This window comes from Mauremys mutica, chromosome 18 (assembly GCF_020497125.1).
Source record: "Mauremys mutica isolate MM-2020 ecotype Southern chromosome 18, ASM2049712v1, whole genome shotgun sequence".
NCBI classification, from domain to species: Eukaryota; Metazoa; Chordata; order Testudines; family Geoemydidae; genus Mauremys; species Mauremys mutica.
Genome location: NC_059089.1, coordinates 18,525,566 through 18,541,954, shown reverse-complemented (window position 1 = coordinate 18,541,954; position 16,389 = coordinate 18,525,566). Strand labels below are relative to the sequence as shown.

General features: G+C 44.3%; 1 protein-coding gene across 4 annotated transcripts in view; it reads right to left on the bottom strand.

Annotated features, from left to right (window-relative positions):
* Window positions 1-16,389, bottom strand: part of ABL1 (ABL proto-oncogene 1, non-receptor tyrosine kinase) — a 111,967-nt gene that overhangs the window by 44,900 nt on the left and 50,678 nt on the right. Inside the window, exons 1-2 of one of the 4 annotated variants that reach the window (XM_044992606.1) lie at window positions 9,602-9,649; window positions 8,637-8,751 (exon numbers count right to left, since the gene is read on the bottom strand). The exons of 2 other annotated variants lie outside the window; for them this stretch is intronic. In XM_044992606.1, coding sequence (XP_044848541.1) covers window positions 8,637-8,751; window positions 9,602-9,634 — 148 coding nt within the window. In that variant the 5' untranslated portion in view covers window positions 9,635-9,649. Of the gene's footprint in view, window positions 1-8,636; window positions 8,752-9,601; window positions 9,650-16,389 lie in introns of those variants that run through there. One more of the 4 variants, XM_044992605.1, reaches the window with a different exon arrangement.

Below are 16,389 nucleotides of genomic sequence, written 5' to 3'. Positions count from 1 at the left end.
CTTCACATCAAGTATGGTGCCCTGCATAGTGCTACCTCCCTTAAAAAGGAAAAGAGTATTGCTTGAGCTGTGCTCTGGAGGTAGATGAACTTAGCAAAGATCCAAGAACAACTGAGGGCTATCTACTCACTCAGAGACCATTTATTTTCCAAATAGATATTGTATGTACCAAGTTTACACTTTGAAAGATTTAAGCCATTGAATTGTGAAAAGAAGGATTAAACAACAATATTGTGAGGAGGGTTATGCAAGACACACAAGTGACCCAGTCATCACGTGCTGATACTAGGAGTATCATGTTTAGGGAACTGCAATGGAGTAGCAACAAATAATGGCTCTGAATCTCATGTTGTAATGCTTACTTACACTGACCTATTCTACTTTTCCATGTCATGAATCTTCGCTAACATCCTAGCCTTTCGACTGCAGCTGCAGGAATGCAGAATTCCAGTGGAATTACCAAGACCGCCTCCATTCACACTCAACAGCCTCATTATAAGGTAATACAAGCAATGCCAATGGAATGAATAAGGATTACATTTATTATGTGAAGTGATTCGTGCTCAATGCTTTTAAGCCAGGTTTCAAATTCTCTTTATTCCCTTCCTTAGATACAGGCAATAGCTATATCAACACCTAAACATACTTCTGAAGAGAGCACATTCAATTCCCTATTACTAAATCTGAACATTTAAAATGGGTGGGTATATTCAAGATTTCTGAGTATTTTCTTAAATTTCCTTGTCAAGATTACAGGACACTTCCATCTAGTACAGTCCTTTTAGTGGTTGAGTGGAGTATGTGCATGGATAGTCTGTCAACTAATGTTTAGTTGCTTTTCCTTTTCATTGTTACTATGCATTTAACATACAAAGATTGAGACCATATTGACACAATGATATTACATCTATCTAGTTTGTTTGCTCTCCATGCAGTGATTTAACTATATTAAATTGAAGTGCATCGAAACCTCTTTGTTATGTTGGTTTAAGGTACTTTCCCCTTGTTAATCATTGAATACACACAGCTCTGCCCCTGTTCTACTTTACTGCTCAGCATTCTGGGCAGATATTCCCCGGTGCAATGTTCCTCAGCTCAGCTCTGTGACTTTTCTCACAGGGCATTGTGGGATGGCTACTGGAATCTAGAGGAATTCTGGGACTGATGGGGGCAGGGTCAAACTAAAATTCCCATGATTCATATCCTGGCTTCCATTAATTTTGCCACTGCCATTTTTTAACTTCTATCAGGTAGCGTAGACCCACTGCAGAGTGCCGTGATCATGGCAGTAATTAGTACAAACAAGATGATGCATGTGCATTTGGTTAACAAGGAAAGTACACTGGCAAAACAAAGTGATCTGAAGTGCTTCCATACAAATATAGTTAAATTGGCAACGGGACCAGCACCAGGAGTGCTCCCTTGTCTTCATTTGCTCTGACAGTGTCTTGTAGATATCTGCATTCTGGTGACTCTTCTCCAGATTGCATTAAATATGCTGCTCTCCAAAGAGGGCAATTAAGTCCAGGACTTCTGAAGGAGTCTACGCGAAAGGCACAGGGGGCCATAGTAGCTATATCGAGTATGTAAATTCATTACTACCTGGCATCAGAAAGGATTACTCATGGCTGCCTGCCACCATTTCAATGAAGAGATGACATCAGGTCAAGATGATCCCAAAGCAATGGTGGGGCACAGAGGTACACAGACAGGTCAATCCAGGTGTGAAGCAATGCAGTGGGGAATAGTAACTGAAGGACTGCCAGAAGTGATACAGTTAGGAATGAACACACTCATCATGAAGTGGACTTAGCTACGACATATTTTGGTTTAAAAACAGATTGTGTGCAGACACGAGGCACTTTGAGGTGAGCTGACTACAATGACGCTGATGTATACATAAGGCCTGAGTACCCGATAGCTGGACTTTACTGACGACACTACTATGTCGACGCGAGAATTTCTCCTGGAGGTGTAGCTAATCCAAAGCCTCTAGAGGCAGTAGCTATGTTGACAGGTGAAGCTCTCTTGTCAGCACAGCACTGTCTACACGGGGTTTAGTATAACTATGTCTGGAGCCCTACCAAATTCACAGCCATGAAAAACGCGTCACAGAGTGCAAAATCTGATCTCCCCCTGGGAAATCTGGTCTTCTGTGGGCTTTTACTCTATACTATACATATTTCACAGGGGAGACCTGCATTTCTCAAATTGAGGATTGTGACCCAAAAGAGAGTTGCAGGGGGGTCAAAAGGTTATGAGGGGCATGGTATTGCCCCCCTTACTATTGCACTGCCTTCAGAGCTGGATGGCTGGAGCGCGGCGGCTGTTAGCCGGGCACCTAGCTCTGAAGGCAGCACCCCGCCAGCAGCAGCGCAGAAGTATGGGTGGCAATAGCATACCATGCCATCCTTACTTCTGCGCTGCTGCCTTCAGAGCTGGGTGGCCGGAGAATGGTGGCTACTGACTGAGGGCCCAGCTCTGCAGGCAGCAGCACAGAAGTAAGGGTGGTAATAGCATACCATGCCATCCTTCCTTCTACGCTGATGCTGGCAGCAGCTCTGCCTTCAGAGTTGGGCTCCGGCGCTCTCCATTTGCCTAGCTCTGAAGGCAGCGCCGCCGCTGCCAGCAGCAGTGCAGACGTAAGGATGGCAGTACCGCAACACCCCCCCCCCCAACTCCTTTTTGGGTCAGGACCCCTACCATTACAACACCATCAAATTTCAGATTTAAAAAGCTGAAATCATGAAATTTACAATGTTTAAAATCCTCTGACTGTGAAATTGACCAAAATTAACTGTGAATTTGGTAAGGCCCTAACTGTCGCTCAGGGGTGTGAATTTTTCACCTGAGCAACATAGTTATACTGATATAGATCTGTAGTGTTGATCTGGCCTAAGGCAACTTTATTTCTGAATGAGAGTGCCCACTCAAGGGTTTAATGTGCTTTAACTCACGCACGTTCAATTCACTCCAATAGTTAAGTTGGCTGAACTTCCCACATAGACAAGCCCTTTGTGATCCCATTACTGTCAACTTCATCCATTCCCTCCTCATTCTCCATACTGTGTGTTACTCTCACTTGGATCAGGACAAACTAGACTGTAAGCATTGGGGGCAAGGACCTTAGTCTCTATACTGTGCTGTAAAAATAATGGGTATCGGATAAACAAAAATCACAGTGGTGCCATTACATGCACAATGATCTTCTAAATGTTAAACCAATTGACCCCTTTTAAACACCCCCACCACACCCACACAAATCCTGGTCAACAGAAGTGTGCTGATTTCAGGTTTATAGTGACTGATTCAACCTTAAAGTCAGTTGTTCTAGGACATAAGAGCAAAAAACATTTATGCAAGTCTTATATGAGCTTTTGTAATATGCCCTTTTTTTTTTATTTCTTACTTTTTAAAATTACCTTCGGAGGTCTGGGTACCAATTCTTCCAGAAGACCATGCAAGTTAAACACCACTAACGTGCATGATGGTTGCAATGGGAGGATCAGACTCCATAAGCAGAAAGTGAATTCTGGGATGATGTCACCGTAAAGAGGAAATGGCGTAAATTTTGCTATGATCACATTAAAAGCAGACAGTGCTTTTCACCAATTTTCAAGTGCAGCTGAACTTTATTTTAAAATCTGCACCTGTGATTAAAAAAAGGCAGCGGCTTTTGAGCCCCCAGAGTAGTAGCAGTTGTTTGTTTGTTTTTTGAAGGCAGGTGTTAAATGCACAAGGATGGAAAAAGTCAGTTGAAAGCCATGCAGCATAAGCTAGAGGATAAAGAAAGGGACTGAATGAGAAAACAGACACTCTGTACTCAACTTCGGTGCAAACTTGATTGGTGTCATTTAAACTCTGTGCCTCAGTTACCCCACCTGTAAATGGGGCTTATCACTTCACAGGAATTCATTGATTGGAGAGCACTTTGTGATCCTTGGAAGGATAGGGCAACAGAACTAGAAAGGCTTTATTAATAATACTCATCTGAATATGTCACTGCTCCTGGCCTATGATTCACACAAGCAAGACCAAATTGCATTATAGCACAGTCAAAGAATTACCGTTTTAGACTGCTCTGCTCTGACATGGAAAGTTTCACAGTGCAGGTGGACCCTAGAAAATGGGATTTATAACAGTTTAACACCATCCCTAGCACCTCCCCCCCCAAAAAAAAGGTCACTGTCCACACTGATCATGGAAAACATGCTAGATCTTATGAGCAACCACTATGTTTTAAAATACAATTGTAGCCAGTACAATTTTGATCCCAGCGCAAATGGAGAGTTTCCTCCCCTCCATGGGCTAGTCCAGCCTTCTTCTAGACACTGATTTAACTGTAAGGCTCAACCGGGGTCCTCAAACTGCTGTGGTGGTCTCCACTTGTCCATTTTTTTTTGGCAGCTACCAAGGTCTCTGATATCGGGGACTGGCAACTGAGGAGCTCTGGTGGGGTTAACTCTGACTTCCAATGTCATCAGTCCCATGCAGCACAGAATTCTTTGTCTGATGCAGACCAAATTTTAAACCAGCTTGCAGTGAACTATGCACTATGCATAATTAGGTAACAAGAACTTCACTTTTATATGCCAAGGAAAACATGGAAAAATCTTAGACTGGACTCACCATGATCAGTAAAGTTAAAGCTCGCACAGATAATATGGGGTGGCCAAACTTACTGACCCTCCGACCGGCATACAATAATCTTCAGAAGTTTGAGAGCAGAGCACACCCCATGGGGCTGAAGCACTGAGCTGCAGCAGGTGCTCCCCGCAGGGCTGAAGTACCGACCTCCCCTCCACACGGGGCAGAAGCCCTTAGCCCAGAGGTCCCCAAACTGTGGGGCGCACCTCCCTAGAAGGGTGCAGAGGAACGTTCGTGGGGGGGCGTGATGGGCCCAGGCCAGCCCCCACAGATGGTGAGGAGGGAGCGCCACTCAGCCCCACCCCCAGTTTTGCTCCAGCCTTGCCCCCAGCCATGGCCCCGGCTCCTGCCCCCACGCCTGACCCCATCACCAGCCATGGCCCCCACTGTGGAAGTGGGGTTCCCTAACTGTGTGTGGGGAGCAATGGATGGCGCACACATTCCAATTTTGGCACCAGACCATCTTGCGACCGAGTACATCAATAGGAAGGGGTACTTCTCCATGGTGTTTCAGGCACTTGTGGATCACCAACAGCCGTTTTACTGACATCAACGCAGGGTGGTCTGGGAAAGTGCATAATGCCCGCATTTTCAGGAACACCGTGCGGTACAGAAAATTTCAAGCGGGGACTTTCTTTCCAAACCAGAAGATTACAGTAGAGGATGTTGAAATGCCCATAGTGATCCTGGGAGACCCAGCATATCCCTTACAGCTCTACAGATCTGCTGCCCTATTAAGGGCTGCAGCATCTGCGTTTGCTCCTACATTACAGTAATCATCCTCTCAGTTGCATCTTGAACAAATGCTTGATTCTCTATTCTGTCCTGCCGTTCAGCTTCCCAGCACTCCTTACATTCCCTCTTTTCTGCATTGAAGCACTGCAATACCTCCCAGAACATGTCTTCTTTGCTGCGTGTTGGGCACTTTCTTATCTGGCGGAGACGCTCTGCAGGCGTACGTAGGGTGTTCCTGAAGGCCACACCTGGTGAAGCACAGGGGACAATGCACAGAAGCGGGATTGTTAAATTCACGCACAGCATTGACACGTTTCAGTAAAATATACCCTGTGAAACACTGCAATCACTTTCTCACTGACCCTAGCCAGGCACACATCTCCGTGAACAGCCAAAGCATAGTGAGTGTTGGCGAGGGAGTGGGAGGGACCGAGGAGGGGAGGTTGCTCTGTATGGGGAAAAGAACGCACTCTCTGCAAGCGTCATGGTGCAGCATTCTATGGAAAAAATTCTCCCACACTTTTCCACAGGCGGGAGTCATTCTAGCAGACTGCTACGGGTACGCAGGGAAACGAGGATACGTCTGCTCCATGCTTGTGGCTTCTGCCCTGCTCCCTATGCTTCTCACCTATGTGCCGTTTTGGTCCCTGCACAAGTGATTGCCAAATGGTGCAAGAAAGTTTCCTATAATGGGGAAAGGACCAAAGCTGCTCTGCGGAGGATTCCCAAGTACCTCCAGGAAACTTTCCTGGAGATCTCTCTGGAGGATTCCTGTGAGATCTCTGTGTGTACAAACACCATTCTGCCATACCCATTAGCTACACAGGGAAATGTCCACCTCATAGAAACACAGCCAGCCTCCCACATTTCTATATCCTGAACCCATCTCCACGCTACACAAGCCACAGCCACTTACCAGGTATCTCATCTCCTGGTTCTTGCTCCCTGGAGAGCGACTGCTGAGACTGGCTAGACACCTCTGGAGTAGAGAACAGTTCCTGGCTGCCTGCCCCACCAGGTGTCCCCGCCAGGAGCTGCACATGCTCGTTTAACTCCACCTCTTCAACAATAACTTTGTCTCCGGGTTAGGTCCTCTTTCTGCCGCCTCCATTCCCTCCGAAGTATCCACGAGGCTCTTGGCAGTCGAGCTGCCACCGAGGATAGCGTCCAGCTCCTTATAGAATCAGCAGGTCTTCGGTGAAACACTGGGGCGACGGTTTGCCTCCCTTGCCTCATGGTTTGCCTGCCTCGGCTCCTTTCTCTTTGCTCTGCACTACAGCACGTCCCAATCATAGCTCTCTTTGCACAAGCCTCGAGAAATGTGCCAGTAGGTATCCCAATTCCTGTGGCTCAAGCACAGCTGGGACTGCACAGCCTCCTCTCCCCATATACTGATCAGATCCAACAGCTCCGCAGCGGTCCAAGCGGGAGAGCGTTTGGTGCAATAACCTGCTATGGTCACCTGGGACGATGCAATGAGACCTCTCCACGCTGAGACAGCAGGAAACAGAATTTCAAAAATTCCCAGGGCTTCTTAGGGGGAGGGGCGGATGGTTCAAACCGCTGACCAGAGTGGTCAGGATGGGCATTGTGGGACACCTCCTGGAGGTCAATTAAAGTGATGAGATCAAGCGTGGCGTCTACACTGGCACTTTGTTGAGAAAAACGTAGAGGAAAAAGATGCAAGTCTCTCATTGTGGTGGATGTATTTAGTTGCCAAAACGGGGCATTTTTCCAGACAAAAGTTGCATTGCAGTATGTACGCACGCACTATTTTGTCAACAAAAAGCACTTTTTGGTGACAGAACTTGGTAGTATAGACAACGCCTTAAAAATAATCTCAGTTTTAAACAATCTCTCTTGACTCAACTGCTTTCTAGTCCTGACCATTACTCAGTGACACCTTGTTAACACGCAAAACCTATCCCATAAGACGACTGTTTTAATGCATACTCAGACATTCCTTGCTTACTGCTTCCCTAACAATTGCTGTACTATACTAAAAGGCAATTATGTCTGGAGACAATGTTTTATTTTTTATACCTAGCACAGGTACATCTCTACCCCGATATAACACAACCCGATATAACACAAATTTGGATATAATGCGGTAAAGCAGCGCTCCGGGGGGTGGGGGGGGCTGCGTACTCCGGTGGATCGAAGCAAGTTCGATAAAATGCGATTTCACCTATAACGTGGTAAGATTTTTTGGTTCCCGAGCACAGGTAGAGGTGTAGTTTGTGAGAAAAGGCTCTCTCAGCATTCTAACATTCTAAGCATATATTAGCCCACCAAACCTTTTGGGTTTGTTCACAGAGCTAGGGCATGTCTACACTAGAAAGTTAAGTCAATCTATCTTAGGTCGACTTACAACCCATGTCCACACTACCCTCCTTCTGTCAGTGGTGTGCATCCTCACCAGGAGTGCTTCCATAGACTGGGCTGCCCATCCCCCGAGGCTCTCGGCTCCCAGCTCCTCGCTGCAGCTGGGAGCCCATCAGGGAGTACTGCACCCGTAGTCTGGATGGCTCCCAGCATGGAGCCAGGAGTCAGTGCAGCTCCCGGGCTCCCCATGGGGAGCTGGGAGCCTCCAGGCAGGTGCAGCCTGGCTCGGACCTGGGAGTCAGGAGCCCGGGCAGCAGCCAGGTTGGGGAAGCTGGGACCCAGGAGTGGAGGGAGCAGCCTGGCTCAGAACGGGGAGCGTGTGGCCTGGCTGGGAGTGGGGAGCCAGGGGGCCAGCCAGGCTTCATGCTGGAGCTGTGAAATTGACAAGAATGACAACCAACAGCCAATATAAGTTGCCCTAACTACACCAACATAAGCCCTATGCCTCTGATGGAAGTGGAGTTATGATGTCGGTGTAGTAGGGTACTTACATCGGTGGGGGAAATGTCAGTGTACACACTACCGCCTAATTAGGCTGACAAACTGCCTTACGTCAACTTAACTATGTAGCATGGAGCAAGCCCAAGAATAGGGCCCAATCCACCAAGGCGCTGAGCACTCAGCGTCCACTGACTTCAGCTGGAGATACAAACTCATCGCCTCGCTGGTTCAGGCCCATAATCTAATACAGCTGAGCAGAGGAATCACTAGGAAACATCACACTCTCCATACATGCCACTTCTTTTTCTAGAATTCACATCCCCATGCTACCACAAATGAACCAAAACAAGAATACTCATATGATAGATGTTTTACCCTAGCGGTCAGCAGCAGGAGATTGCAGATGGACTACAGGCCTGTTAACCTACCTGAAAAATTCCTTGCGAATAACATGGCAGAATCCTTCTTTTCAGTCTCTCCCCATAATGGTAAATATGGGACTCTCTCATTGCTGTACTTAAGGTCTGTCCACATTGGCCTTGTCTACAATAGAAAGTTTAGTATCATTTCTCCAACAGGGCAGCTGAAAACCACTGGTAGCGAGGGTGTATGCACTAGCATAGATAGGGCACAGGTATTTTTACCAACATGTCTTAAAAACCTGCTCAACTGAAGCTTCTTGCCACCATCTTCAAAGTACTACATAACTCTACCTCTCCCTACTCCTCCATCCTTGCAGGAGCGGCGGAAGCACCCTGGAAGTGTGTGTGTGGGGGGGAGGGCACTAGGATTGCCAATCCTCCAGGATTGCCCTGGAGTCTCCAGGAATCACAGATTGATCTTTAGAGATTATGTCACGTGATGAAACCTCCAGGAATACCTCCAACCAGAACTGGCAACCCTAGGGACCACAGGTACCTGAACAGTGGCCCCACCCCCTGCCGTACCACACAGCCCACCCACCCATCCCCAGGTCCCATCCCTTCTCCCTGAGCCCCAGTACAGCCCCTTCCCCCTGAGTCCCCACGCTCTGTTCGCTCCTCTCTGCCCCCTGCTGCTCACCCTTATGGCCAGTAAAAAGGGGGGGGGCTGGCTCCTCCTGTGCCAGCACCCCTGAATCCTTGTCTTGTTTCATATCAGCTTTGCCCATTCTGCCTAATGCCAGTGTTGTCTGCCTTTCTTCAGCCTCCCATTCAGACATCTCTATGCTTTGTATGCAATTACATGCATGAAACACCTTTCCTAAGCCTATCCACGGGCCATTACACCTCTGCATTAAGACCCTTCATAGACTCACTTTGGCTGCAACCCCTAAAAAAACAGATGACTAACAGAAGTGTGAGGAGTAACACTGAATACTTCATATAGTCTATTAGTGAGCATAACCGCTTACTTCTACTCTGACCACTCTACATAGGTGCTGCATCGCTTCCCCGTGTCTGTCTGACTTTAGTTTGTGAGCTCCATGGGGCAAAACAATGCGTTGTTTACTTTTGGAAACTATATGGTGGGTACTTCTGGAAAGACATAAAATAAATAAAAGCACACACAAGCATAATGAAATGTTAGCAATTTTGGAAGTTAGTGGCTCTTGGGATATCTATGATAAAATAGATGAGGCCCAGAAAAGAATTCTGGGCTAATAATAATGAAAATAAAGCACACCAAGCAGTTCAACTGACAATCGAAAACCTTTTGCAACACATCATGTGTATTTGTTGCTTTTACCTCCTTCATCTAACAGATGTTTGTTATTTGCGATTCTCACAACTGAAGGAGTCAATTGACAAATGGTGGGATTAGAGACATGGGCTGTTAAACTATCTGAAATTCCTTTCAAGTAACATGCCAGAATCCTTGTCTTCAAGGTGGTGGTAAAGGGGCTATGCCTGACGTGTAAGCTCTTGAAGTCACCACTTAACGATATTCTCCTTTCTAACTTCAGGGTGTCAGTAAGAAAGAAAATTGCATTCAGTATCCGCATTTGAGCCCTTTATGGTTTTAAAATCCAAATCAGACAAGGCTTTTAATGTTCACAAAAAGCCTTTTAGCATCTTCCATTGAAAGATTTTGAAACATTTGTAAACAAAGAAAGGACAGAGGATTTTGGGAATTTCTAGCATCAAGATGGAAGTAGTTCTGAAAGGCATAAATCACAAAACCACATCTTTGTTGTATTGCCTTTGCTTTCTTATCTGGTCACCCTATCAAATAAATTGTTAAGAAGGGAGTGGAAATTGGGAGTTTGAGAGCGATGTGGAGAGTTGTGGCTAGTTTGGGGATTTTATTTAAGTGTGTACGATAATATTTGCTGCCAGATCAGAGAACATGGAACATATTTTAAGGCAACAAGGACATAATCAAAATAGATACATACCTGGAAAAAAACAGAAAATGAAATGTAAGCTTTTCCACCAAGTACTGACTCTTTGGTAATTTAAGAAAATGAGAAGGGAAAGGAAGGGTTAAATGAAACACCAAAGGGCGTTAAACCAACATAGCATTGTTCAAAACAGATGGGTTCACATGAGGATCATTGTTTAACCTTGCATGATTTTTAGTACAACAGCACACACAACAAGCAGCACGACTGTAAAACTGTGGTTGATTCTTGATGGTAAGGAAGTAGTTAATTTCTTCTATTCAAGGGCTGAAAAACCTGCCAAAGCAGAAGACCAGGCCTGAAAGATCAAATTACATCTGAGGAGGGGGTGGAAGGGGAGAATAAGAAAAGAAAACAAGTATTCTGAACCTCTGCACAGTATTAGACCCAGCAGGGATTAGAGGAACATGGAGGAGCCAATATTTATCCAAGCTATCTCCAGCGCAGTTGAAATGGACTGTAAACATATATGCTGTTGTTGTTATTAAAATATTTTCAGATAGATAGGAACCACCGGCTGTAGCCGGCACTGACAACTATTGTACAAAAATTACTTTTTAAAAATGGTTTGAGTGGTTGAGGATCTCGATCTTCCACCCCCACCCATTTAATTGCTATTCATTTTGTCCTCAAGGTTAAAAAAACAAACACTGGAGGAAATGAAACCAGCAGAGTGCTCTGCTATTAGTTTGCTCAATAGCACTATTACCATGTACACACACAAGAAAGGCAAGTTTAGAAAAGCAATAGCATTTGAAGGGTAGCCTGAGTGATCAAGAGAATGTACATATTGATAACGCATCCAGACCTAATCATCAATGGTGCATACCAAGCCCTTGGTCAACACTGGAGAAGCATTAGGAACCTTCTCATTAATTTAAAACAAGCGGTTCTCAAACTTCATTGCACCGTGACCCCCTTCCGCCAACAAAAATTACTACATGACCCCAGGATGGGGAGCGAAGGCCGAGTCCACCTGAGCCCTGCCGCCCCAGCAGGTGGGGGCCAAAGTTCAAGCCCAAGGGCTTCTGCCCTGGGCAGGGGCATGTAACCCGAGTCCTGGGCAGTGGGGCTTGGGCTTCAGCCTTGCTGAGGCCCAGGGCCAACACCAGCCTTGGCGACCCCATTAAAATGGGGCCCTGACCCACAGTTTGAGAACCCCTGATTTAAACCTTTGGCCACCTCAGGAGGAAATAACCTGGTCAGTGGCCAGTTGCTTGCAGAGAAACGCACTGCATAAACAGCTATGAGGTTTGAGGAGACTGTGACCGCAATGATAAGCCATTAGGGGCATAGTTTCAGTCTGAACATTTCTGTTGCACTTTCTTCATCACCAACTGCTCTGAGACCTCATTGCCTAAATTCCTAACAAACAGAAAACATAAAAATTGTCTATATATTACCACCTTCCCCGAGCAAATAACCATTTCTAGTGTTGGTTCAATTCTTTGGCCTTGAAGATTCTCGAGGTAAATTAAGTCGCATAGGAATAGACAACTTTATACCTCCAAGTACAGTATGAGCATTTTCATCTATATTTCATGACAGCAAAAGCATGGGTTACAAGTAGCTAACAGCAACTTCCAAGCACAGGTTCACTGCTTGCCAATATTCCACTCAAACTAGTCCTTACACACTAATGCAATGTTTGCTGGCAAATCCAACAAGAGTTAAGAACAAACACGTTGCTAATTTTAGCAAATTTCAATTTCTCTTCTATCTTTAAAAATCCCACAAACAGACAATCTGTTCATAGTTCATCAGGATCTGGAGACTTGACGGTAAAAAGTAAATCACAAGGACCCCAGTCCTCCCAAGGCTCACACCTGGGTATACAGTTACTCCCACATGGAGTAACATTATCTCTGGACAGAAACCTTTCAGACCAGGGACTATATATTTTCCAACATTTTATGAGGATTGCAAAATGGCTTCCTTTACAAGTCAGTGCTTTCCAACCAGAAACTCAAGGCTGATAAGCCTTTAATTGAGGTGTGCGTACATTCTATGAGAAAACGGAGGTAAGTTTACAACCATCCTGATTTCAAGATTTTTTCTACAGTGACTTTTTTTTTAAAACCACAGTATATATTTTGTCTCAGACTCCCACAGATTTACTTATAAAATCCCAGTTCACCTGAAGAATTAATTACTCATTATTTCCAGTTTGAGAAAATGAATAAATACCCCTAGAGGAAAAAGATTCCAGTTAAATAGACTTGCCTGTGGCTATGCTCTCCTTCAAATATTTCAATATTTTATTTTGTTGGCTGGAGACAATACAAATGTTGTAGGATTCATGCCGGGAATGTGCAGTAGGGGCAGGACTAGTATTTCACTTTGACTGGTAATGTTACTGAGACTGTAGCTAAATGGGGGAAATTTGAGAAAAATAGCAGCTACTTTATTGTCAAAGGCAAATAGCAAAAATGGACAACTCTTGTTCACATGCAAATTGGGGCACTGGTGCGGAAGAACAATAGTCCACCATGCTCCCTTATTACTTAGTGAATTGGCACAAGGGATGCAGTTCAAACGTAGAAAAATGAACCAACGAAAATAAAAATCAAGAGAATACACTTTAAATCTCTAAACAAAGCCTTACTGGAGAAAAATACAGGTTCTAATTTTCAGTCTTTTGCAAAAGTAAACTCATTCTGTCTAGCACTGTTTTCTGTGTGATGCACTGTTAAAAATGAAACACAGGTCCAATATAGACATAACTGGGAAAAGTTCTTTAATTAATCTCTTTCCAGGATGAGTTTCTTTGCTGGGAGTGGGTACGCTTTTGATTTTAGATGTAGAAAAATTGCACAAGGGCAAGCAGTATGTCCACTTAACATCTTAACTATACAGAAAATAAGGCAGAGAAAGAAAGAATAAGAAAGGCAAGGACAGATGGGGGGGAGGAGGGGGCGGGAATTAACATTCCTGATCTCTGGAGAGTCAGAACTCTGTATTCCAGCTCACGAGGAATATGAGATTCTTTCCTTTCACCGTCTTTCTTTTCCCTACCTGTCCACCATTAATTAGACCCATTCACAGGGCAGATCTGTTACATGTGGTCAGAGGTTTACAGCAGTTGGTATGAATAAAGATAGTAGATTCTTCCGGTCCACATTGTACACAGAAAATAAAGCAAAGTATAGAAGTATAACTGAATAGCAACATCAGGCACCCCAGAGGTTATCTGACTCTGCTCCCATGCTGGCCTAATAATCGTTGCCAAGTCTTACATTTTAGACTCAATGGAGTGACTTGATGGTTTCCAAGAGAAGCAGATTTTTTTAAATCTTACACAAGTAATTAAACAAACTAGTCAAGTAAAATGCCTAAATCATTGTTCTGAATACCTGATTCATAGATTTATAGTAATCAAGTATTCAGAACAATGCATCTAGGCATTTTACCTGACTAGTTTGTTTCTAATTACTTGTGTAAGATTTCAAAAATCTGCTTTTTTAGAAACCATCAAGTGACTCAATTGAGACTAAAACGTAAAATGTACAGCTGTGGTGCACCTATTTTTGGTGACATTTAATAATTCATTCTTTTAAAAAATAGTCTAGTGAAGCTAACCTTCGAATACACGAGCGCAATGCTCTCTTCCTGAATTTGTGGGCAGCCATCTTCAAACCAAGGTGTTTACATAGGTGACCTAAATCCATTCCCCTCAATGGTGAGGAGTTGATTTTTAACAACCAATTATATGCAAACGGTATTAACTACGTTGCTGCTGATCATTTTAGCAGAAATTCCCAGCTACTGTGCTTATCCAGAATGGCTGGATATCCTGAAAATTAGAGATGGAAAAGGCCCATTAGTTCTACAGTATACAACCCACAACGGAGAGAGTAGGTACGAAATATATGAGACTTCCTGATTTTGTTCAGCCTGTCTAGCACACTTAGGGATTGCTGCAGCAGGCAGATAGAGAAGCTGTTCTGAAACTCAGCAATGATCACCACTCTGTAGGACTCTCCCGCTCTGCCAGTCTGAAGCCACTTCCTGGCTTTCAAACAGCCGAGAAAATATTATTTTCCAATATTTAAAAATATTAAACTTCAAAGTAGGGAACCTTTACCTGCTGCAGCTGAAGGAGGCAAGGAAGCATGGACCTTTGAATGCAGCTGCCAGCATCCTGCTTGTAGATTTGCCCACAAATCCTACAGAAACATGAGACTGATAGTCATTGCTATATGAACGGACCAAGAAGGATTAAGATTCATTTGATCAACCGTTCAGAGAATTTCAAGGGGATAAAACATTTGTGGTGTTTACAGACCTACTTCCATCTGAATCACAAGAAGCTGCATCCAAAGTTCAGCTAGAATCGAGTGACTTACATTGCTCCAATCCAAGTATGGTGAAGGAAATTGCTTGAATTTCTAGAGAGCTGTGTGACTGAAATCCAGATCTGTGAGATGGCTGCTATTTATTAAAATCTCTTTGGAAGTACTTACATATGGAGAGACCTGTTTTCAAACGAGGAGTGCCACCTGCAACTATCCCTGCAGATATTGTCTAAAACAGGGGTCGGCAACCTTTCAGAAGCGGTGTGCCGAGTCTTCATTTAGTCACTCTAATTTCAGGTTTCGCGTGCCAGTAATACATTTAAACATTTTTAGAAGGTATCTTTCTAAAAGTCTGTAATATATAACCAAACTATTGTTGTATGTAAAATAAATAAGGTTTTTAAAATGTTTAAGAAGCTTAATTTAAAATTAAATTAAAATGCAGAGCCCCCCGGACCGGTGGCCAGGACCTAGGCAGTGAGTGCCACTGAAAATCAGCTCACGTGCCACATTCGGCACACATGCCACAGGTCGCCTATCCCTGGTCTAAAAGTTTCATATATAACATAACAATTCTATAAATAAATGCACGGCTTTTTTCCATCTCTGATCAAAATACAATGCATATTTATTCTAGTTTTTAATGCCAGTGACATGAAGCTCTGGTAAACTGCAGAAACTTATATGCTTTCATTAATGCTTTCTTGCTGTTCTTAACATGCATCACCTATACTACACATCCTTAAAAGGCTATCACAAATCCAGGTAAATGGACAAATCAGCCTACAGATTTTAACTACTGGTGGGAGTGGGACAGACATGCATCAGGCATTTGGCTTTTTAAACAGTTAATTTAGTTCTGAACATGATAAAAAATTAGCATAGCACACAATGGTAGCTTTGTGAAGCACTGTATATTCAATATTGCACTAACGGTGTCTTTGTCCCCTGGACAACTCCCTCTGCGTAGGGGAATCCTTCAGTGACAGAGCTGCCATAATGGCTCTTACACCACCCTGTCTGTAGTTGGTGAAGCGGAAAGGCTGTTGGAATGGGGAGAACCAAGAGTGTCCCTATATTCCCGCAATCTACAGCTACTGAAACAGAGGCTCTGGGAACTAACCCAGCACAGCTTACCATCGGAAGGACAGCACACAAAGGTGGCTTAAGGCCTCCTTTGCACAGCTTCCACCCCCAAGCTGCAATACACACTCTTGACTGTAGCTCAAGAACTGGCTGGGTGCATCGGATCCCCCCACCCAAAACACACACTTGTTTTAAGTTCTCTTCCAAAGCCAAACATCTGGAGTGCTCAGAACAAGGTTCGATCAAGTTAATGCCACTGGATAGCAATAGATTGCATGTGTTCAATTTAACCACGACAAGCAGAGAGAGAAACACTGACTTCTACCAGGAAAACTGATTATAATTTTCTCTCACCTTTCATTTCTTCCATTAAGAATGGTCTTTAAAATGTTCTCAAAAATACATGTTCAATGCATT